The sequence below is a fragment of the Muscardinus avellanarius genome, assembly GCF_963383645.1.
Source record: "Muscardinus avellanarius genome assembly, chromosome: 3".
NCBI classification, from domain to species: Eukaryota; Metazoa; Chordata; class Mammalia; order Rodentia; family Gliridae; genus Muscardinus; species Muscardinus avellanarius.
The window spans coordinates 141,515,211-141,539,720 of NC_137788.1; the positions used below are offsets into that span (position 1 = coordinate 141,515,211).

Genomic DNA, 24,510 nt, shown 5'->3' on the forward strand with positions numbered 1-24,510 from the left:
GTTAGGGACACAACATTAGGAAGCAGAGTGGAATCCTCAGCAGCAGTGCTTAAGGTAGGAAATGAGAGCGTCCTTCAGACATGATGGGATATGAGTCCCAGCCAAGAATTCTGTATCCAAGCAATCCATCCAGTATAAGGATAGAATAAAGATACTTTCAGGCACACAGGATCTCAACATATTTCTTCTCATGCATCCTTTCAATCAGAAAGGTGCTGGAATATATCCCACAACAAAATGAGAATTATATGGGGGGGGGGGAACCATGGGATCCAAGGAATGAAAAAATCTATCCCAGGGAAGAGGGGTAAAGGAATTCAAAGGATGAAGATGAAGGGTAATCTCACCAGGAATTACACAGTGTGTAGTGGCCTGGAAAACAACCAGTCCAGATTAAAGCAGGAAGATGGCAGATACAGAAAGGATGTCTCCCCTGGGAGCAGAACATGAATCAACGGCCCCTGGCCTGTTTGGACGTGAGAGAAAATTTCATTTAACCAGAAGGATTGATGATGAATTAATGATACATAAATAGGAAATTTCAACCTTTTAAAAAAAAAACAGCTCAGTGAAACCAACAGTTTGGACCCAAAGTAACTTTAATCATCATGTATTAAGTAGATTAGCTATGAATATTTGCATAGTCATAATGGAAAAAAAACAATGACTGTTTCTGTTCAATCAGTAGCGCTGTGTGCCAGATGTACTTATTTTCTTCCTCTTTCCAAGGACGTGATAGGATGACATTTTCTGGCTTCTGGTGATTGGTTTGGACTCTATGACTAGTTCTAACCAATAAATTGCTTGTGCATTTAAGAACTCTCCTTTTGGAGCCAAGTGATGGATTATTTCTCTCTCTTTGATAGAGCTGTTACAGAGTTAGGAGGTGGCAAGGACTGTTGCCACTAATTAAGTACGTTTATGGAGTGCAATCCTTTACCAAATTTATTTCCATTCTTCTTATTTGAATTCCATGGTAGTCCTGGGAGGCAGAGACATACGCAAACCAAGGAACTTGTCTCAGATCAAACATGTACAGAGCCAGAATCCAAACCCAGGTTCTGATCAGTCACCACCTGTAAACTATTCAAGAGACCACAGAGTATTACCCTGTATAATGAGAAAATAACCATTTTGCCATTTTGTAATAAGTGTAAATTTCATCCTAAAGAGGAATTTAGATGAAGCATTTTAAATATTTACACTGCTAGGTACCATTGACACACTCCTATGATCCCAGTGACTTGGGAGGCTGAGGAAGGAGGTGGGCACGCCCAGGCCAGCCTGGGCAACTTAGCAAACACTCGTCTCAGACTAAAATATGAAAAGCGTTGGGGAAATGGCTCATCGGTAAACTGCCCATGTTCAATCTCCAGTACCACACACACAAAAATAAAATTTAAAAAATCATTCCAACAAGAAATTATGTTGTCAGTTTATTAATTGCTTTGTTTTCCTGAGTTAATATAATTTTAATGTAGTTACCTACTTATTCTGTGTCTACACATATGCTAGGCATTTTATGTGTATTAACTCATTCAATCCTCACAAGAATTTATAACAAAAGTATTGTCATCATCCCTGTTTTATGCATGAGAAAGAAGTTCAGAAGTACTAACCGGCCCAAGACCATGCACCTAACATGTAAAGCTGAAACTGAAGCTGGCAATCTGACTTCAGAGACAATACACTTGAACATTTCAGATGCTCCAGCAGAATTTCAAAAATCACTTGTGATTCTAGAAATGTTCTAAGTCGTCTTTGCTCATTATTGGTGGTTTTATTAAAACACATTTACTGCACTTTTTTCTTCTAGGTTTATGTTCCAGACGAAAATAATGCTATTTTGGGAAGAAATACAAATAAACAAGTTTTTGAAGGCTTGACAACTGGACTTCTCAAAGTCAGTGCTGTGGTTTTTGGCTGCCTGATTGCCAATCGACCAGATGGAAACAGCCGGCCAGCTACACCAAAAATATCAACACAGGAAATGAAAAACAAACCCCAACAAGGTGATGCTTTTAACAGTCGAGTTCAGGACCTTATCAGGTAAAATTGCTAGATTTCTCAAAACTTTATTCTTTGTTAAGAAATTATGTTAAAATTATTTAAATCTTAGGGCCCATATGATGGCATTGGTTCTCATAACACTACCCACAAATTTCTGGTAAAGAACACACCATATTTTATAGAAAAGGAAACCCCTCTTGATGAAAAGCATTTTTGGAGCTTGTCTACCTTTTTTTTTTTTTTTTTTGGTGGTACTGGGGTTCCTGGAAGCCCTTCTACCTCTGGGATACACTCCCAGGCCTATTTAACTTTTTTATGTGGAAATAGGATCTCTTAAGCCAGCGAGGCTGGCTCCGAACCAGCGCGATCTTCCCGTCTCCGCCTCCCAAGCGCGGGGATTACAAGTGTGCGCCACCACGCCCGGCTATCTACCATTCCTGATGTTTAGATAGGTCATATTTAGATATGTAGTATCAGAGCTTCTACAACTTTCTTGATATCAGCTCTAAGATGAAAAATGTCTCGAAATTCTCCCCAATTCCTCTCTGATTTTGAATATGATTCAGACTTAAGATAACAATATGGCTATGATTATGGAGCACTCATTACATATAAGGTATTGTAGTAGAGTCCTCCCAGCCCTGTAAGTATGGGATTTCTAATTTCAGCTTCGTAAATGAGAAAATTGTTCAGAGGTTGAGTGCTTTGGCCAGTGTCCCATAATAAATAAAGTTAGAAAGTAGGTAGGAGAGCTGAGCCTGGAGCTCACATTTAGCCAACATCTTTATGCTTTGCACTACACAGACGTGGCCATTTCTGACACCTGTTCAAGGTCAGCCTTGCTTCCTTCCAAAGTCTTATTTTCTCCAGGGAAATTTACTCCTGCTTTGGCATCCGAACTCTTTTTTTACTTTGTGAATCTTGAATCAGGTAGGACGTTTAATTTCCCAGCAGGGTTCCATCTGGTGTTACTCAGTTACCTGTTCCGCCAGTCAGCAACTCTGCTGTGGTCTCCGCTGATCTCTGGCTCCCCAAATCCATGCAATTTGCTGCTCTCTGAAGCTTATGGTAGGTTAATAGGAGAAAGAGAATGCCTTCCCCCGCATTCACTTCTTTAGTAGTTCATAAATTTCCTCTGGCTTCTTGTAGTGCTTTCTTGGGAACAGTTGTTTCATTCAGTATCTTCCTTCCCCTTGATTACCGTGTTCACTTATCCCTTCCATCTGCCTGCCCTCTTTCCCCAAGCATATTTATTGCTGGAGGGCACCAGGCTCTCGGAGTCCACAGCCATTTATCTTACAGCACTTGACTTTTACCCTCCCTGCCCTTTCTCTCAGTGGCTTGATCCCATTCAATTTCCCCATGTCCCCTTGGTCATTGTAGAACTTAGCCCTCTCTGCTGATGAATACCATTCTGTCCCAGCATTCCCCCTCGGGCTGCCGTGTGGTGCAACAGCCCTGTGTTCTTGTCTTCCAGACAACTTAGCCACATGCCCCCACTGTGATGAGGCAGAAAGCCCAGCCTGATGGTCAGTGAAATTCCGGTCTCCTTAGTATAGAACAGGGAGTATGTTTAATGATTTCTAGTCTTGCTTTATCACCTTCACAAATATGAATTGACAAGATATCTCACTGCACTCCCTGCTACAGCCTGGGCATTTTTTTTCAGTTGTGAAGTTGAGAGGAAATGGTTCCTGCCCAGTTTGGAGCTGTTCTCTGGCTCATACCCTCAAGGTAGAGCTGCAGCAGAAGGGGAGCCGACCCTGACACATGTCTCTTCCTTCTCAGCTGGCGTGGCAGAGGCAAGAAGAGATCTTTTTCAATATTCCAGTGTTCTGTCATCATTATGAAACATAGAAACATACACAAAAACAGAATTATCCATATTTATGTACCAACAATTGGTAACTGATAACATTCTTTTATTCTTAGATTATGATCTTTTCCTTAAGAAACCAGATGTAGATAAAGCTGCCTCCCCATCTCTATCCTTTTTCTCTTACTCTCTCCTGAAAATTAAGTCACTATATTGGAATTTATATCATTTCCATGGATATTTTATGTATCTGTGTATATGCATACATGTATATCTGTAATAACTTTCTGTTTTTATGAGCTTTTAAATTTTACGTAAATGCTTTTTACTATTTTACCAATTGCTAGTTTCATGAAATTAAACTTGTTTATTTTCTTTTCAAATTCATTTGTGTTATTCTTATATAGATCTAGTTAATTCGTTTCAACTGCTCTACAATTCTGTGAATGAATTCTTAATTTATATATCCATTTTCCAGTAGTTTCTTCCTTTTTACTATTTCTAACAATGATGTAGTAGACATCTTTGTAGAAATCTTCTCTGCACTTACATGAGACTCTCTCAAGTGAATATTCCTACAGGAAGAGTTTATGGAGGATATGATAAATACATGTTTTACTTTACCAGGTAACACCAAATTATTCTCCTTTGTACAGATTTCAGTTTTCATCATCAAAAGCTAGGTGTTCACATTTCCCCACATCTTTGCCAGTGCTTTTGTCAATCTGATTGTTGTGAAATGGTGTTTGGTTGTGGTCTTTACTTACATAAAATGTTCTTTATCTGCTATTGTATCAGCTAGTGAGATTGAATGTTATTTACCAGCTATTGTACCAACCAGAATTTGGTTGTAGAAAACAGAAACCATTATAGCAATATTAAGCAGAAATGAATTTAATACAGAAAATTGGGTGCTTAGAGATTTATCAAGGCACAGTCTCAGGAGTATACAGAAATGACTCCTATAGCAATACTATAAAACTGAATGGCTGTTATACCTGTTAAAATTGGGAACTACTGTGTCTTTACATCGTGCTGAACTAGGGGAACTGTTCAGTTAAGTAGTTCACTTCCTTAGCAGGAAACCCTTGGCTTTCTGAGACTGGCTGATCTCACTTAGCATAATATTTTCTAGTTCCATCCATTTTCCTGCAAATGACATAATTTTGTTCATCTTTGTGGCTGAGTAATGTTCCATTGCGCGCGCGCGCGCGCGCGCACACACACACACACGCACGCACACACACACACACACACACACACACATATATATATATATATATGGAAAGACCTCAATAATGAAAATTTTATATATATATATAATCCACCACATTTTTATTATCTGTTCATCTGTTGATGGACACCTAGGTTGGTTCGATAACTTGGCTCTTGTGAATTGCGCTGCTATGAGCATGGGCATGCGTGGAACACTATAGTATTCTAACTCCTTTGGAAAGATATTGAAGAGTGGAATGGCTGGTCGTGTGGTGGTTCCATTTCTTGTCTTTTGGTTTTGGGGAACTCCCATACTGATCTCCAAAGTGACTGTACTAATTTACAATCCCACGAACAATGTGTGAGCATTCCTTTTCCTCCACATCCTCGTCAGCATTTATTATTATATTGTCTTGCTATTTGCCATTCTAACTGCAGTAAGATGAAATCTTAGTGTATTTTTAATTTACATTTCCCTGGTTGCTAATGATAAACATTCCTTATGTATTTATTGGGCAGTTGTATTTCTTCTTTTGAGACATGCGATTCAGTTCAACTACCCATTTTTGATTGGGTTATTGGGGAGTTTTTTAGTGTTAGGTTCTGTAAGTTCTTTATGTACTCTGAATAGTAATTCTCTTTCAGAAGAGACGTCAGCAAAGATCTTGTCTGATTCTACAGTTTTTCTCTTCAGACTCTGGATGGTTCCCTTTGCTGTAGAGAAGCTTTTCAATTTGATTCTCATTTTTCATTTACTGATCCTCAGTTTTATTTCCTGAGATTTAAGGATCTTATTGAGGAAGTTTCTACTAGTGCCATTGTGTTGGAGAGTTAGGGAGAATTGGACATATGCCCTCTTCTAGTCATTGGAAAGTTTCTGGTCTAATTTCTAGGACTTTCATCCATCTTGTGCTGATCCTGTGCAGAGTGAGAAACTGGGATCTCATTTCATTCTTCTACCTATGGATATCCAGTTTTTTCAGCACCATTTGTTGAAAAAGCTGTCTTTTCTCCAGTGTATTTTTTTGGCTCTTTTGTCAAAAATCAACTGGCTTACTTCTTAGGATTTGTTTCTGTATCTTCTATTCCGTTGGTCTGTGTATCTCTTTTTGTGTCAATAGCATTCTGTGTTTGTTACTATGCCTCTCTGGTATAATTTGAAGTCAGGTATTTTGATGCTTCCAGCATGGTTTTTATTGCTCAGGATTCTGGGTCTTTTGTTTTTCTATATAAATTTTAGGATTTTTTTAGCTCTGTGAAGAATGACATTGGTTATCATCTGTAGATCGCTTTTGATAGTATGCCCATTTTGATATTTCTTTTTCCTATCCAGAAGCATGGGATATCTTTTCTTTTCATCTTCTAAGCTCTTCTATTTCTTTATTCAGGCTTCTATAATTTTCATTATTAAGGTCTTTCCCTTTTTTAGATTTATTCCTAAGTATTTTTAGGACAGTGTGAAGGAATTATTTTCCAGATTTCTTTTTCAGCAAATTTATGAGTTGAGCTTTTTGAATTTATAAGTTTAATATTTTTCCACCAGTACAGAAATCTGTTTTAAGAAATTTCTATACACACAAAAAAACTTCAGGTCTAGATGGTTTTACTTGTAAATTCCGTGAAATACATAAGAAAAATAATACCAATCACACACATAGGAAAGGAGGGGATACTTATGATCCCAATATAACCTTAATACCAAAATCTGACCAAAATATTTCTAAAAAATATATATACATCAGTAGTCCTTATGAGCATAAATAGAAGTCCTTAACAAAATTTTAACAATTAAATCCAGCAATATCCCAGTACTTGGGAGGCTGAGATAGGAGGATCACAGGTTTGAGGCCAGCAAAATAAAATAAAATAGGGCTTCAAAATAAAGTAGGGCTAGTAATGTAGCTTAAAGTTAGAATGTCCCTGGGTTCAATCTCCAGTACCACAAAAATAAATTAATCCAGGAGTATATTAAAGGATAATATTTCATGACCAAGTGAGGCTTATTCTAGGATTACAAGGTGAGTTTTAACACTTAGAAATTTCCATATTAGCTGATTGCCAAGAACCATAAAAGGTCAGAGATTTTACCCTTCTTGTAAGCTAACAAGTTAGCCTGTTTCATTTTCATGGATGGTAGCAAAAGACAGGAGACCTCTGGATCAGAGACAGAGAACTTTATTACTTATAGACAGCAGGCAGTTTGAGCTTTCTTGGCCAGAAATCCCACAGGAACCATAGAGGGCAGGCCCAGATGGAGGCCGCACATGGAGGCGGGGCGGGGGGTGGGTTGTATCACAGCTGAAGAGACCCCACAAGCTTAAGGAATCCTGGGCTTTTATGATAGGCTGTAAATAGACCTGCTCAACCTTTTGCCTGGGAGAGGGACATCTTCTTTTTAATACTAGATATCAAACAAACCTTTGCTGTAAAGGCCATTACTGATGTAGGTTTCTCAGAAAGTCTAGAACAAAAGCTTTTAGCTCACCTTCTTACATGACATGCAGAAATCTGAGAACCATGGAGAATTATTTTCTGAAACACCCCCCAAAAAAGGAAACTATGTGATCATCTCAGTAGTTACAGTAAAAGTATTTTATAAATACAACCAATTTTATGATTTTAAAAAAAATACTAAATTGGCCAGGCATGGTGGTGCACACTTGTAATCCCAGCACTTTGGAGGCGGAGACAGGAGAATTGCGCAGCATTAAGAGACCCTGTTCCCAAATAAAAATATAAAAAAAATAGGTCTGGGAGTGTAGCCCGGAGGTAGAAGGGTTCCCAGGAACCCCAGTACCACAAAAAAAAAAAAAAAGCAAATTGGCCTGGCATGATGGTATACTCCTGTAATTCCAGTACTTTGGTGCAGAGACAGAAGGATCTCAAGTTAGAGGACAGCCTCAGCAATGTAGCAAGACTCTCAGCAACCTAGTGAGACCCTCTTTCAAAGCATAAAATAAAAAATGGCTTGGAGGGTGCAACATGGAGGTAGTGACCCTTGGTTTGATTTCTATTTCTAGTTACGTGCGTGCTCGCGCATGCGCGCACACAATTGGAAAAAGACAGGGAAAACTTAGAGTTAAATCACATGTAATGATAAAACTATTAAAACATTGAATACTTCCCTGGCAGGGGAGACGCCATGATCACAAAGGTGGCTTTCCCAGGGGGAGGCTTATCCATTGCACTCCAGGTGTGCTGACCCCTGCCATTTCCCCAAATGTGGGAAACTCAACTGTGTAATTTGTGGTAGTGGAAGACTGCATTCGTACTTTCCCCCACAAATTAAAAAAAATAAGAAAAAAAACACTGAACACTTTTCCTTTAAAATTCCTTTTTAAAAAAGCACAGACTGTTAGTCTTACCACTTTTATTTAGCATTGTACTGAAAGTTCTGGCTCATTTCAGGAAAGGGGAGGAAAAAGAAATCAAAGGCATAAAGTATGTAAAGCAAAAAATAAAACTATTGTTTGTAGTGCCATGATTACATATATAGAAAAACAGTGTAATTTATTTAAAATAACTACTAGGAAGCTAGGCGTGGTGGCACACGCTTGTAATTCCTGCGCTTGGGAGGCGAAGACAGGAGGATCGCGCAGGTTCAAGCCAGCCACACTGGCTTAAGAGACCCTGTTTCCAAATAGAATATAAAAAATAGGTCTGGGAGTGTAGCCCGGAGGTAGAAGGGTTCTATCCCCAGTACCACCAAAAATAATAAATAAATATAAATAATAAATAAAATAATAAAATGGCTACTAGAACTGATAATGTTATATCAGGGTTGGAGGATGTAAATACACCATGAAAACCAGCTATATTGCTATGTATAGCAGCAAATAGCTGGAAATTAAAATTTGAGCTGGGGAAGTAGCCCAGTGGTAGTGTTTGACTAGAATTCACGAGGCCCTGGATTTGATGCCTAGCAACACCAAAATCAGAAAAGAAATGAAAACTTTAAAAATTATATTATTTAGCCATGCGTGGTGGCGCACACCTGTAATCCCCGCGCTTGGGAGGCAGAGGTAGGAGGATTGCGCAGGCTCGAAGCCAGCCGCACTGGCTTAAGACACCCTGTTTCCAAATTTAAAAAAAGTATAAAGTAGGTATGGGAGTGTAGCCCGGAGGTAGAAGGGTTTCCAGGAACCCCAATACCGCAAAAAAAAATATATTATTAATTAAAAGCATCCAAACATATCAGATACCTCCAAGTAAATCTCATGGAAGAGATGGTATCACTTCCACAAAACATTACTAAGAGAAATTAAAGATGAACAGATAAATATAGATGTATACCATATCCATGGGTCAGAAAACGCAGCACTGTTAAGATATCACTTCTTCCCAAATTGCTTTATAGATTAATGCAGTCCTATTCAAAATCCCAAAGTAGGCTGTTGAAAGAAATTTACAAGTCAATTTTAAAATTTATATGGAAATGAGAAAGATCTAGAACAACCAAAATAATTTTTTTCTTTTTCAAATCTGGGGATGGAACTCAGGGGCATTTGACCTCTGAGCTATATCCCCTGCCCTATTTTTTTTTTTTTTTATTCTTTACTTTGAAACAAGGTCTCACTAAGTTGCAGAAGGCCTCACTAAGTAGCTGAGGCTGTCCGTGAACCGCGATCCTCCTGTCTCAGCCTCCCAAATGCTGGGATTACAAACATGTGCCGTCATGCCCAGCTGTTGGCTGATTAACATTTTAAAAATACCTTTTTTAGAGCATCTTTTTTGTGTGTGATACTGGGAATTGAACCATGGGTATTCCACCTCCGAGCTACACCCCCAGCCCTATTTTATTCTTTATTTTGTAACAGGGTCCCACTAAGTTGCAGAGGGCATTATAAGTTGCTGAGTAGAGCAACAGAAAATTCGATAGTTTCCATAAAGGCTGTGTCCCCACACATACATAGCCGCCACCACTCAACATCTGGTCTATCTGGCATTATATTAAGTTTGTTACAATCAGTGAGCATGCATTGATGTCATTATTACCCCAAGATCCATAGTTTACCTTAGAGTGTTCACTCTTGATGATATTCATTCTATAGACTTGGAAAGATGTACAATATGTATTTATTATTATATAAGTTCTCCACCTATTTGCCCCTTCCCCCTGCCCTCCTCAAACCACTGGCAACCTCTCATCAACTGGTTTCCACCACCTGCTTCAGGTTTTGTTTTTTGCTTAGTAAGACATCTTGACCAAACTATAGCATGCAAGAAATAGAATAGAAACAAGAAAGATTTAGGACCATTTTAGAAATAGAGTTAGCCTCTGTCTACCTCCACCTTAGGACTGTCTACCTGGTGAACTCATTTAAAAACCTGAAGCTAAACTGGGTGTGGTGGTGCATGCCTGTAATCCCAATACTTGGGAGGCTGAGACAGGAGGATCACAGGTTCAGAGCCAGCCTCAGCAACTTAAGGAGGACCTCCCTCAACTTAGGAAGCCCTGTTTTTTTTGTTTCTTTTTTGTTTTGTTTTGTTTTGGCGGAGCTGGGGATTGAACCCAGGAGCATTCTACCTCTGAACTACACCTCCAGCCCTATTTTTTATTCTTTATTTTGAAACAGGGTCTCACTAAGTTTTGAAAAATTTTTGAAACCCTGTTTCAAATTTTTAAAAATAGGGTTGGAAGTATAGCTCAGGTAGAATGCCCCTGGATTCAATCCACTACGCCACAAACAGGCAGAACAAAAAATCCTGACGGCACTGCCTCCTCTGAGAAGTAGATTCCCTGACCCCTTGAACCAACATGAGGCCTTCCTACTATGCTGTAGTGATTCCTTGATTATGTCTTTTTATAGAATCAACTATATGGTATGTAAACTATATGTCAGCCTGTACCTTAAAAGGTCATTAAGATTAGCATCAGCACCATACTCAGAAATCATTGAAGAGATGAAATAATTGAAGAGATGAATGCACGATTACCAATAGTTATTTCCAAGATTTTTACATCACTATGAAATGAATGGTAACATTTACTTAGGTGAGAATAGATTTCATAATAACAAGATTTGATCAGAACATATCAATGTAGTAGTCCTTAGGGAGCCATCCTGGACAATTTAGCAGGACCCTGTCTCAAATTTAAAAAAGGAGGGGAGGGGAAAGCTAGAGGTGTAGGCCAGTGTTAGAATGCCCCTGGGTTCAAACTCCAGTTTATAAAAAAGAAAGGCAGTATCTGTTCCAGTTCCTAAATCCCTTCCAGTTTCTAAGTCCCACTGGCAGAAAGCTGCAGAGGAACTCGTTTAAAATTTCAAGTGATAAGGCAAATGGAGAGGCCCATGCACTGGAGCATTCACAGCATGCTTTCTGGGATGCATATCGCAAGAAAACCACCTAATTTTTCTCATTTCAGCCATAGAGTTGAAATGCAAAAGATAATGCTGTCCTTCATCTCAGTAATCATTAAAAGATTCCACCTTCTTCCCTCAAAACTGTGAAGGTGGTAAAATGAATTTCTGTGCAGTGAACCTTTGAAGCAAATTTGTTTAAGCATCTTCACATTTATCTAAAGATTGTACCTACAGTTATTCAAGATACAGTTTAGAAAAACATTGGTCTAACTCACTAGTTGGTTCTATAGATAGGCCCCCATAACCAAAGGAGTCCATACTGAGAAAGGACCGCTCTCTCAACCCAACAGCGCTAGTTTCAGTTCTGTTTGATTTTCCTGTGCTTTTTATCTCTTCACTCATTTTAGGGTCCTGGCTCCATTCTGACTGTTCTAAGGTCAGTTCAGAAAACTCATTTAAGCCATTTTCATCTTAAGACTTGGCAGCTTTAAAGCTTTGTATGGTTGGTAATAGTTTAAGAAATGGCCTCAGAAGTAATTTTACATTTCTGTTGAAAATTTAGACTTCAAACCAGGTATGGTGGCACATGTTTGTAGTCTCAGTACTTGGGAGGCTGAGACAGGAGGATCACAGTTTTGTGGCCAGCCTCAGCTACTTAGCGGGACCCTGTTTCAAAATAGAGAATAAAAATAGGACTGGGGATGTAGCTTGGATGAAGAATGGCCCTGGGTTCCATCCCTAGTACCACTAAAAAAATATAAAAAAAAAAATTAAGACTTCAGTAAGGACTCAAAATAATACCACAAAGAAACAACGTATTTTGTGGAAAGGACGCGCTTACCAGGAGTCAGTAGACCTTAGGTTGTCCCAGCGCTCTTGCCTGGACTGGTGCCTTTGCCCTTCTGTGAACCTGTTTCCTCCTCTCAGATGAAGATAGTAATACAATCCCCACATTGTGAGTTTGGTTTTCTCATACCCCTGCTGATGGAACTACAAATTATTCAGAGTTTTTAGAATGTAATGTGACTATATCAAGAAGCTAAGAATATGTATACCCTTTGACTTGATAATTGCAATTGTGGAAAGAAATCTGAAATCTGGCAAGGATTTACACATAAAATGTTCGTCACAACATGGCTTATAACAGTGAATACTGAAAATAACCAAAAGTTCCAAAAGTATTGCTCTGTATTCAGCCATTTAAAGATTGTTTTTATAATCTCTAAAATCTAGAAAGTATGTTATGTGACACCACAAGAATTAACAAAATTCTATTTGTGACAAAATATATAGATAGAACAGTCAGATTTCATCAAGAGCTTTATAAAGTGGGGAGGGTTTTACAAAGAGGAAATGATAGAGAGGCAGCCAGCAGACCGAAACAGACTTCAGACATAGCAGCTGTTCATGATGTGTGGTTATTATTTTGTATAATTAAAAAAACTATTGAGACATTTGTGATATGTTTAGAAATATGAATACTGGTTATTGAGTGATATTAAGAAATTATTATGCTTTTGAGATATAATATGGTTTGTGATTGTATTTGTTAATGGTCTTTATTTTTCAGAGCTACATACTAAGACATTTACAAATGTAATACTGTGAGGCCTTGTATTTGCTTTCTGTGCTTAGAACAGTTTTAGAAACAACTTGAAATATCATAAGGAAAAAAGTATAGTAAAGTGACTTGTATACCTGTGAAGGTCAAGATTTAGATTTAGTAGTCCCAATCCAAATATTAGTGACATTCTTCCACAGAATTGGAAAATACACTTCTAAAATTCACCTAGAAACACATATCACACAGCCAAAGTAATCTTGAGCAATAAGAATATAACAGAAAGCATGTACTATTGAGCTTCAAAATATACTGTAGAGCTTCAATAATCAAAACAGCATGGAGCCAGGTGTGGTAGCACACACCTGTAATCCCAGTACTTGGCAAATTGAGACCAAAGGATCACAGATTTGAGACCAGCCTCAGCAACTTAGACTCTCGGCAACCTAATGAGACCTTGTCTCAAAACAAAAAATAAAAAGGGCTGGAGATATAATTCAGAGAGAGAATACCCCTGGGTTCAGTCCCTAGTACCCCCACACACAAACAGGATGGTATTGGCAAGATAACAGACCCCAGAACAATGAAACAGAATAGAGAGTCTAGAAATGACCCTATCCTACAGCCACTGACCTTTGACAAAAATACTAAGAACATGCATTGGAGAAGGAACAGTCTTTCCAATAAATGGTGCTAGGAAAATTAGGAATCCACATGCAGAAGAATAAAACTTAAACCCCTATCTCTTTTCCATATTTAAAAATCAGCTCAAAATAACTAAAAACTTTTGTGTACAACCTAAAGGTATGACACTAGAAGAAAATGTAAGGGATGTGCTTCAGGACATTGGAATGAGCAAGGGTTTTCTTGGATTAGATCCCCATGGCACAGACTGTAATACAAAAATAGGCAAATGAAACTGCATATGCATAACAAAGATAAAAATCAACAGAGTAGAAAGAAAACCTACTGAATGGCAGAAAATATGTGTAAATGATACATCTGAAAAGAGTTGATATGTAGACTATGTAAGGAACTCTAACAACTTAACAGAAAAAAAAATTTTTTTTAAATGGGCAATAATAGGCAGGCATGGTGACGCACACTTATAATTCCAGTACTTGGGAGGCTGAGACTGGAGGATCGCAGGTTTGCAGCCAGCCTCAGAAACTTAATGAGGCCTTCTGCAACTTAGTGAGACTCTATTTCCAAATAAAAATAAAACAGGGAGGGGGACGTGGCTCAGAGGTAGAATGTCCCTATATTCTATCCCCAGTACCACAAAAAAAAGAAAAGATATCACCTGGTAATCTCATAAATATGTACAATTTGTTGATTAAAAATTAATTTTTGTGGTACTGGGGATTGAACCCTGGGCCACTCTACTTCTGAGCTACATCCCCAGCCTTATTTTATTTTTATTTTTATTTTGCTTGTGTGTTTGCTTTGCAGTACTGAGGATTGAACACAGGGCATTCAATGAGCTACACCCTCAGCCATATTTTTTATTCCTTATTTTAGAACAGGTTCTCATGAAGTTGTGGAGGGCTGAACTAAGAAGCTAAGGCTAGCACGAACCTGTGATCCTCCTGTCTCAACCTCCCAAGTACTATGGAGTCCAAGAATGTACCACCACACCCAGTCTTTTTTTTTTTTTTTTTAACTAAGTTCTTGCTAAGTTACTGAGGGTCAGGCTAAACTGTTGAGGCTGATCTTGAGCCTGCAATTCTCCTGTCTCAGCCTCCATGTACTAGGATTACAGGCGTACACCACCATACTCAGCTAAAATTAAAACCAGGCACGGTGGCTTATACTTATAGTCCCAATACATGGGAAGCTGAGAGAGGAGAATCCAAGGCTCAAGGCCAGCCTCAACCACTTAATGAGGCCTTCCACAACTTAATGAGACCTTATTTCAAAATAAAGAATAAAATAGGACTAGAGGACTAGGGCTATAGCTCAAGAGTTAGAATGCCCCTGAGTGCAATCCCCAGGACCGCAAAATAATAATAATAATAATAATGAGGAGGAGGAGGGAAAGGATAAGAATATAAATTAAGTCATACTGTTTGCTGTTGGTCAAGAGTTGCAGAGATACTTCTTTTTTTTTTTTTAAATTGAATTGCTCGAGTCAAGCATGGTGGCACACGCTTATAATCCCAGCATTTGGGAGGCTGAGACTGGAGGATCATGTTTCATGGACATCTTCAGCTACTTAGACCCTTTACAACTCAGTAAGACCCTGTTTCAAAGTAAAGAATAAAAAATAGGACTGGGGATATAGCTCAGAGATAGAATGCCTCTGGGTTCCATCCCGTACCACAAAAAAAAAAAAAAAAAAAGAATTATTCCTGTCATCTATAAAAAGAAAAAAAGTATAGAACCTAATTATAATCATGAAGAAAAACCAGACAAAGATAAGCAAGTAACATTCTACAAAACAACTGGCTGGTACTCTCCAAAAGTGTCAGTATCATATGAGATAAAGAATAAAAAATGTTTAAAATAAAACTCTAGAAAGTAAAGTCAATGTGTGGTCCTGAGCAAGAGCACAGGCAAGGAAAAGGAAATCTATGTAGGACATAACTGCAACATCTGGTGAAATGGGACTATTGACTATAGATTAGGTAACATTATTTTTTCATGTTACATTTTCTGAATTTAACACCTATGCTATGGGCGACTGTCAGGGACGAAAGTGGAGATTGATGCCGAGGTTTTAAGTACATCATGGAGGACGTCATCTTTCTATCAGTTTTACCATGTCTGCTGGGCTTCAACTTTAAGCACATATTCTCCATGTAACAAATACATTGGCTCCCGGCAGCTCCCAGACTCGTGTCTCTCAGCTTAGAATGGAAATAGTCTTGCAGTGGCCATGTGTTAATTGTGCAGCGGTACCCGTGGTCCTCCACAGGTCACGTTCCCATCCTGGAACCAGTCATCACAGCCATGAGAAGTGCTTTGCCACCCTGGGGCACGTGCCCCCCTGCTGTTGGACGTCACGTTCAGCAGCCCGTCCCCTCCAGGACCACATGGAATAGGGGAGGAGAATGTGCCAGGCAGACGAAACCAAGGCTTTCACATTCTGCTTCCACATGGAGTTCTTGACATAATTCATAGGAACGATTAATGTGAAACACTTCCTAAACTGAAAAGTTTGATGCAAACCTAAGAGCGAGTTTTTGGAAATCTAATTGTATTAAACCAGACTATAATAAGATCCTCAATGTGTACATACACCAATCTATGAGTTTCCTTCGTTATAAGAAAATAGGACTGGTGGTCACCATTTCATACTATACAATTTTAAAATTATAGAAGATGCATAACAGCTCAAGTAGATACACTTACTAGTGTAAAAAAAGAAATTATTTTGTAGCTTCTAAGTAGAAAACTTGGAGGAGACTTCAAACATGAATTGTTATATTTTCCTTCCTTTTGCAAAAAGTGTTGCTAAATGAATAGTGACAGGGAGTAGAGTGCATTTATAAGCAGAAATGATTCTTTTTCTCATATTACTGAAAGTTAAAATGTCAGACCACGCCGGGCGTGGTGGCGCACGCTTGTCATCCCCGCGCTTGCGAGGCGGAGACAGGAGGATCGCGCAGGTTCGAAGCCAGCCGTGCTGGCGTAAGAGGCCCTGTTTCAAAAATATAAAATAGGTCTGGGAATGTAGCCCGGAGGTAGAAGGGCTTCCAGGAACCCCAGTACCACCGGAAAAAAAAATGTCAGGCCGCTGTATTTCAGTCCTGCCATTTTTGCACATGCTAATGTGGAAGCACTAAATCTGTATCAAATCTCCAAGCTAAGGTCGGGTGATTTATCCACAAGGTCACTTATAGTTTCAAATATTCTTCTCAATGATTACTGCTTTGTGGACTAATATAAGGGCTATTATATCAGTCAAGTTGAATAAACAGCTCTAAATCACTTTATTTGACTGAAAATATGGAAGTGACTCCTTAAATGTTGTTGTGAGCGCCCAGGACTGGTGCTTCTCACACCATAAAGCAATGATGTTCTTAATGTTGGTTATGTTTTTTAAGGTGATGGAATTGTTTGGGGTTTTGTTTTGGAGTTTTTGTTTTTTGTGGTATTGAGGATGGAACCCAGGGGCCTTCTACCTCCAGGGTACACCTCCAGGTCTATTTTATATTTTACTTGGAAACAGGGTCTCACTAAGTTGCTGAGAACCTCACTAAACTGTTGAGGCTGGCTTTGAACCTGCGATCTTCCTGTCTCAGCCTCCCAAGTACTGAGATTACAAGGGTGCGCCACCATGCCCGGCTATGTTTGTTTTTCATGAAAAACCTACAGCTGATATTAGAAGTTGGATCTGTAACAAGAGTATCTGGGGGCATTCACATATCTTCTAAATTTCTATTTTATAGTAAATTTGGCTCTCCAGTACTTTTTTGTATGAGGGTTGAACCCAGAAACATTTTACTTCTGAGCTAAATTGCCAAGGCTGGCCTCAAACTTGTGATCTTCCTGCCTCCGCCTCCCAACTACTAGGATTATGAGCATACACCATCACACCTAGCTAAAAATACTACTCTTTAGTATACAGATTATTATAAATTGCTTCACCAATTGTCAGGCTCTTTAGGCCAGGAAGAATGATAAAATAATCATTTTAATCCATTTTTCTTGAAAGATAATAACCAGAAAAGAGGAAAATTACAGAAATAGCTGTTTATTCAGGACTAAATCTAAAGAAAAAGAAATTGGTACTTGAGATACTTAATTCAATCCTGTGCTGGGTCTGCTTGTGTATGATAAGATTGATCATGGAAGGTAAAGATGTAGCCAGCCAGTGCATGTGGTAACAATCCTTTCTCTCCCCACATCCAGCTATGTGGTGAGCATGGGTCTGATTGACAAATTATGTGGCTGCTTCCTGTCCGTGCAAGGCCCAGTGGACGAAAATCCCAAGATGGCCACCTTCCTGCTGCATGCCGCAGGCCTCTTACACGGACTGTGTACACTGTGCTTCACCGTCACTGGGAGGTAAGACTCGACTTTTGGAACATCTCTTGAATTTTGCCCATCTCGAGGCCTCTCGCAGGGATGCAGGTAGTCCCCCGGCCCCTTCTCTCTCCGTGCTTTCTCTGTCATTGGTTTCCCTTTTGAGACATTTATTGCAATTTTTGCTTTTTTGTTGTTTGGGCCACATGGTCCTGCAAGAGTCTGTTTTTATCGTTTGCTTTATAACTGTGACTATCAAGAGCCCTGCAATTCATCTAGTTGTTCTTCATCTAACATCTAGATCATGTTACCATCAAGGCATTTTTACTTGGAGTCCATGAGTCAGTGACAAACCAGGCCAGGCCTGCAGCAGCGCAGCCCCAGTGGTCATGTGCTTCATTCATCTGCTTTCTTTCTTTTTTGGGAGGACTTAGGGGACTCTAGGAATCAAGCCCAGGGTCCTTTTGCCTCCAAGCTCCACCGCTAGCCATTTTTAGTTTGAAATGGTCTCACTAAGTTGCTGAGGGCCTTGCTAAATTGCTGAAGCTGGTCTCGAACTTATCCTGTCTCAGCCTCCCAAGTGCTGGGATTACAGGCACGCACCACCAAGCATGGCTGGGCTGGATGCATATGTTTTCAATTATAGTCTCCTAGGTTGGCTGCTTAGACCAATCCCACCCAATACCACCCTGTAGACTGGCCTCAAACATAGTAGTTATCTAGAAGAGATGGGGAGACCTTGTAAGTGCTCTTTTGGTCTCCTCTCCCCTTCCCAGATAATGGTCATTTATAATAATGGCAGAGCGTTTCTAATAGGAATATGAAATGCATCCCTCAAGCATAGTGAAGATGGTCAGTAAAATAATTTACTCAAAATTAAATTCTAAATGGCACTTATTTATTTTGTGCATTTCTATGACTATATATTTTGTATATTTAGGGGATTTGTCCAAGAATACTCAAATTTGAAACTTATAATGTCCAGGGGTTTTTGTTGGTTTGTTTGTTGGCAGTGCTGGGGATTGAACCCAGGGCCTTGCACATGCTAGGTAGATACTGTACAGTTGAGTTACACCTAAAGCCCATGTCTAGCTTCTTTTTTGAAGGAGGGGAGTGTTGCTGGTGATTGAATCCAGAGGCATTCAACCTCTGAGGTGTATCTCCAGCCCTATTTTACTTTTAATTTGGGAACAAGATTTCTCTAAGTTACTGAGGGCCTCTCTAAATTGCTATGGCTTCTGTCTCAGCCTCCCATGTACTGGGATTAAGGCATGTGCCACTATGCCCAATTCATGTCTAGCTTCTTAAAGATATATAATCCAAACTGGGTATGGTGGTACATGCTTATAGTCCGAGTACTTGCGAGGTTAAGACAGAAAGGCCGCAGTTTTAAGGCCAATGTGCTGTAACTTAGCAAGACCCTGCTTCAAAACAAAAAATTTTACCCAGACATGATAGTGCATGATTGTAATCCCAATACTTGGGAGACTGAAACAGGAAGTTTGCAAGTTCTCAACCAGCTTCAGCAACTTAGTGAGGCCCTCTACAACTTAGTGAGACCCTGTCTCAAAATAAAAGACAAATAGGACTAAGGGTATAGACCAGATGTGCCTGGGCCCAGTTCCTACTGCCATAAAAAAATAAATAATTTTAAAATAAGACTAGGAATATAGTTCAGAGGTAGTTTCCCCAGGGTTCAGTACCCAGGACACCACATATACACAAAAATATAATCTATTTATATTCATTGTACAAAGAATGCCAATGACTATGAAGAAGATACAATATATATATATATATATATATATATATATATATATATATATATATATGCATTATATATATATATTTTTTTAATTGTGTATGTGTGTGGAGGAGGAGTAGTAATAGTGGTGGGGAGTAAACCCGGCGCCTTGCGCATGCCAGGCAAGTGCTCTACTGCTGAGCTACATCCCCAGCCCTGTGCGGTGCATTGTATGAGAAGGCATTTGTCCTCTAAAAGGATCAACATTTTTCAGTCCTTTGTGCAGAGGATTTACAAACCCATCTCTTCATCCTTACTCACACCCCAGTCCCTTACGGCCAGTCACATTTCTTGGAAGACTAAAACTGAGGTATCGGGGAAGCCAAGATGGCCTGTATTCGTGCTCAAGTTAAGCCCTGCCCACCTATAAAGGTGAACAAAGCCTATATCTTCCAGGGGCTAGGCACGAACTCAAGAAGTGACTTTTCATGGGCCTGCCTGAGCCTCGTAGGTGTGGGTGGTCCCATGCTACACAGAGGCTGGCTCTGCCTGGGATACTGGCACCGCCCGCTCAGAGGCTGCCATGCTGGCCCGCCAGTCCCAGCTGGTGGCATGGTGTCCTCACCCAGGAGACCCCTGGATAGTTCTTATTTCTGTATGCACAGCATTATGGACCTGCCAGTGTCTCAAGCCCACCTCACCTGGACTCTTGAATCAAGTGAATGTCACAAACCTAAGTATTTCCATTGTGGCGGCTGTGTGTTTGGAGGCTTCAGATTCACAGACGCACAGATTTGGTCACACAAGATCTGTGGGACTTGGACACTTGTAAATCCACAGCCTTTTATTTTCACATGGAAGGCCACTGAGTTAAGCTGACTTGAATTGGGACCCAAGAGTCCTTGGCTTGGTTCTCCTGCCTGTGCACTTGACTACATTTCTTTGAAGATTTTGTTTCATTCATGTAACATCAGGTCCTCTTCTTTAATGCAGCCACGCTCTTCTCCTGCAGACAGCCACTGAGCATTTACCCTGTGCCAGATGAGGGCTAGGTGCTAACAATACCGCCCTCAGGGAGCCCAGACCCTAGTGTGCAGTCAGATTTATAAATAACAGCTGTCGCTAAAGGCTGCGGAAGAGAATGTGCGCAGACGAGGAAAGCAGGCAGTCCCAGCAGTGGTCACAGAGGCCTCTTACAGGACCCAGGCAGGCAGAGGCAAGCCGTGCAGTTGAGAAGCTGTGTTCTGCACGATGTCGCAGATGTTGTCTGGCCCAGCAGACGGTCCTGCCAGCAGCTTCCTGTGCTTCTCTGTCTGAGGACGTTCTCTGGACATAGAGCTATTTTTCAGAGTAAAATGGAGTTACACCTCCAGACGTGACCCTCACACAATAAATGGTGAATAATATTTCAGCTTCCTTGGGACAGTTCTTTTTTTTTTTTTTTTTTTTTTTGGTGGTATTGGGGTTCCTGGAAGCCCTTCTACCTCTGAGCTACACTCCCAGACCTATTTTTACATTTTTATTTGGAAACAGGGTCTCCTAAGCCAGTGCGTGCAGCTGGCTTCGAACCTGCGCGATCCTCCTGTCTCTGCCTCCCAAGCGCGGGGATTACAAGCGTGCGCCACCACGCTCGGCATCGGGACAGTTCTGAAGTATGTTCTGTACAGCCTCTCAGAAGGTCCCCAGCAGTAAGCTACTTAGCAGTACACCTTCGTCAGCTTTTCTCCCTCCCCAACTTCCTCATAAATAATCTGCTTGCATCCATAGCATTGTTTCAGTGAGATGTAAGACTTGTCTTGTTCCGTTTGACGTAGCTGTGACTTTGGAGAGTGGCAAAGATGAGATGTCAAAGGAGCCCCGTGAATGCTAGTTCTTGGGAGGCTCAGAGGAGGATAAGGGCTAGATGAGAGTGATGAGAGGCCACTGAAGTTAGGTTTAAGAGGAATCAAGCTTCCGTCATAGAATGGCCACTCCTAAAAAGTGTAGAGCTGGCTGGAAGTGGCCTACAGGCAGAAGGGTTAGCAGGGAGGCCCTTGTGTGGGCCAGGGTAGAGATGCTGAGTGCCCATCAGGTCCCTGGAAATAGGAAGAAAAATACAGTAAGAGGAGGCAGAGTAGATGTGGGGAGATAGTGTGGGGCTTGGTGATATGGAGGTACAAGGAGGGAGGAATCCAGAATTCCTAGGTTTCTGACTTGGTTTTCTTTGGGGAGAGGAGGTTGACTGGAAATGGAACCCAGGTGCATTTTACCTCAGAGCTACACCACCAGTCCTATCTTATTTTTTATTTCAAAACAGGGTCTCACTGAGTTGCTGAGGCTGTCCTTGAACCTACACTCCTCCTGTCTCAGCCTCCAAGTACTGAGTTTACAGGCATGTGCCACCATGTCCAGCTCTGATTTGAAGGTTTTGAAAGGTGGATGAGATAGTCTCCAAATTAAGGAATATTATGAAATGCCTAAGGATTATCCAGTTATTTTTGCGTGTGTGTAATGCAGTTGTATTTGTGTGTGTGTGTGTGTGTGTGTGTGTGTGTATCACCTTAAAGTAAATCAGTGTGTGTGTGTGTGTGTGTGTGTGTGTGTGTGTATCACCTTAAAGTAAATCAGTGTGTGTGTGTGTGTGTGTGTATGTGTGTATCACCTTAAAGTAAATCAGTGATTTACTCCTGACTTTTAAGAAATCTCAAACCATTTTTCTCAGTATGATTTCCTTCTTCAACCTCAATTCCTTAGCAGATTTCTATTAGTATAGATGTACGTGGTGGCTCACTCTTATAATCCCAGTACTTGGGAGGCTGAGACAGGAGGATCTCATGTTCCTGGACAGCCTCAGCTATTTAGTGAGGCCCTCCAAAACTTAGTGAAACCCTGTTTGAAAATAAAGAATAAAAAATAGGGTTTGCGGTGTAGCTTGAAGGTAGAATGCCCCTGGATTCCATCCCTAGTAGCACACACACACAAAATCTGTTAGTAGTATTATAAAAACAAATGACTTTAGAAACTCATTCAAGTGGTTTACTGGATTGATTTAACTAGGAAATTCTAGAAATGTCAGTGTGAATTGCTACTCTGAAAGAGGGGAGAAAAATAACCCCCTTAATTATTATTATTCTCATCCTGCAGTCCTCCTGAAAACCATCAGACCACAGGAGTTGAGGGAGTTTTTTTTTTTTTACCTCTTTAGATTTGTTTACCTTTAATATATGCAGATTATTGTGTAGTATTTCTTGTTTATTCATGGAAATAAAATTTATCAGATAGTGACCTGTGTAAGCATGTTGTTACATGCAGTATGGTTTCTGAGCTAGGTCACAGCCACATCTGAGGAGAAATGTGAGGTTTTTGCTTTATGGGAATAGTTGATATAATACTGTTTGGGCTACTAGAAGCCAGCCAGAGCCAGAGAGTCTTGTCTCCAAGCCTTTTGTGACCAGTAGCAATGAGAGACAGGAGAAGCCAGAGAGGCCTTCAAAATTGCCTCTTGAGCTGGCGGAGCCTGAGATAATTAAGCAGACCAATTGGTAGGGCTGGCTCTGAGTAAACACCCTTGTCTGTGGAGGCCAGGCCTTTGTGCGGCGATTACAGCCGGTCGCTCTGCCCTGCTCCTCTATTGTGCCCTTAATCTTCTCATTTTTACCTAGGTGTTCTGACAGACAGTTTGAGTGTCAGAATTTGTGCTGTTAATCTTTACTTCAACAGGGGGGAGAAATGTGCCAGTGAATGACTTCTACTCAGGCTTGCTGTCAAACAATGAACTTGCATTTCTCTAAGTAAAAAAGTGAAATTATGGGCCTCTGCTAAAAGAATTGATTTTACTCTAGGATTACTCCAGAATGATAATGTGGTAATTGTTTACAGTCTATAATTGTTAATTCCCTATAATTGAATGGTTTCTAATAGGACTTGTAGAAATGCCTATTTCTTTACTATTACCAGTATTCCATTCTTGGTCCAACAAGAAATAAAAAGAAAAAGATAGTTTTCAAATCTCAGGTCAGCTTCTTAATTAACTGAGGCTTGCTGAGTCCCCCTTAAGGTACTGACTCCTTAGCAGAACCAATAGATTGGAACAGTAATGTGTAATTATAAGTTGCGACCAACAGAGGCTTTTCACCTATTTTATAGCCATTTACTATAATCATAGCTGTGCCAGGCATGACAGCTAGAGATCCAGGAGGTAAAAGAATTTAGAATCCTCACAACATCCCTGAAGAGAGAGGAGCTTATAAAGCCTGGCTGATTCTGGTTGGAGAAGACTTTTCTGAATTCTAGAATATATTTACCCAAGCTGGGTGTGGTGGCGCACGCTTGTAATCTCAGCATTCGGGAGGCTGAGACCGGAGGATTGCGGTTCGCGGACAGCCTCAGCTACTTAGGCCCTCTGCAACTCAGTGAGACCCGGTTTCAAAATAAAGAATAAAAAATAGGGCAGGGGGTGTAGCTCGGAGGTCGAATGCCCCGGGTTCCATCCCCAGACCCATGAAAAAAAAAAAGAAAAAAGAATATATTTACCCAAAGGAAAAAGTCCCTTGTTATATGTTTGTTTTTTCATTTTTTATTTATAAACTACACTAACAAAAATTATGCTAGCCAAAATCTGAACACCTATGTCATAGAAAGATAAGTATGATTTATAATATAGCCCATTGATTATGTGGATATAAATGACACTTAAACACTTCTCAAGTGTTTAAGGATGTTTCCAAACCATTTATTCAAGCAAAGGTAAACTATAATTCTGCCTGCCTGCCTATCCATTCATGTGTTGAGCAAATATTTATGTAACGCTTGCTCTGTCAGGTCCCATACTAGACTTGGGAGACTCGGACATTGATCGTGTCCCCTCGAGGACCTTGTAAGTCCTTGAATACAAATGTTCACAGAGAAT

At 40.1% G+C, this 24,510-nt stretch overlaps 1 protein-coding gene across 2 annotated transcripts in view; it reads left to right on the forward strand.

The window, feature by feature from the left end:
* The window catches only part of SCAPER (S-phase cyclin A associated protein in the ER), a gene marked incomplete at both ends in the record, with an annotated part of 288,797 nt that overhangs the window by 215,828 nt on the left and 48,459 nt on the right, over nucleotides 1–24,510 (forward strand). For both annotated transcript variants that reach the window (XM_080692276.1, XM_080692277.1), the window contains 2 exons: nucleotides 1,817–2,049; nucleotides 17,765–17,920. In XM_080692276.1, the coding sequence (XP_080548402.1) occupies nucleotides 1,817–2,049; nucleotides 17,765–17,920 (389 nt within the window). The remainder of the gene's footprint in view (nucleotides 1–1,816; nucleotides 2,050–17,764; nucleotides 17,921–24,510) is intronic.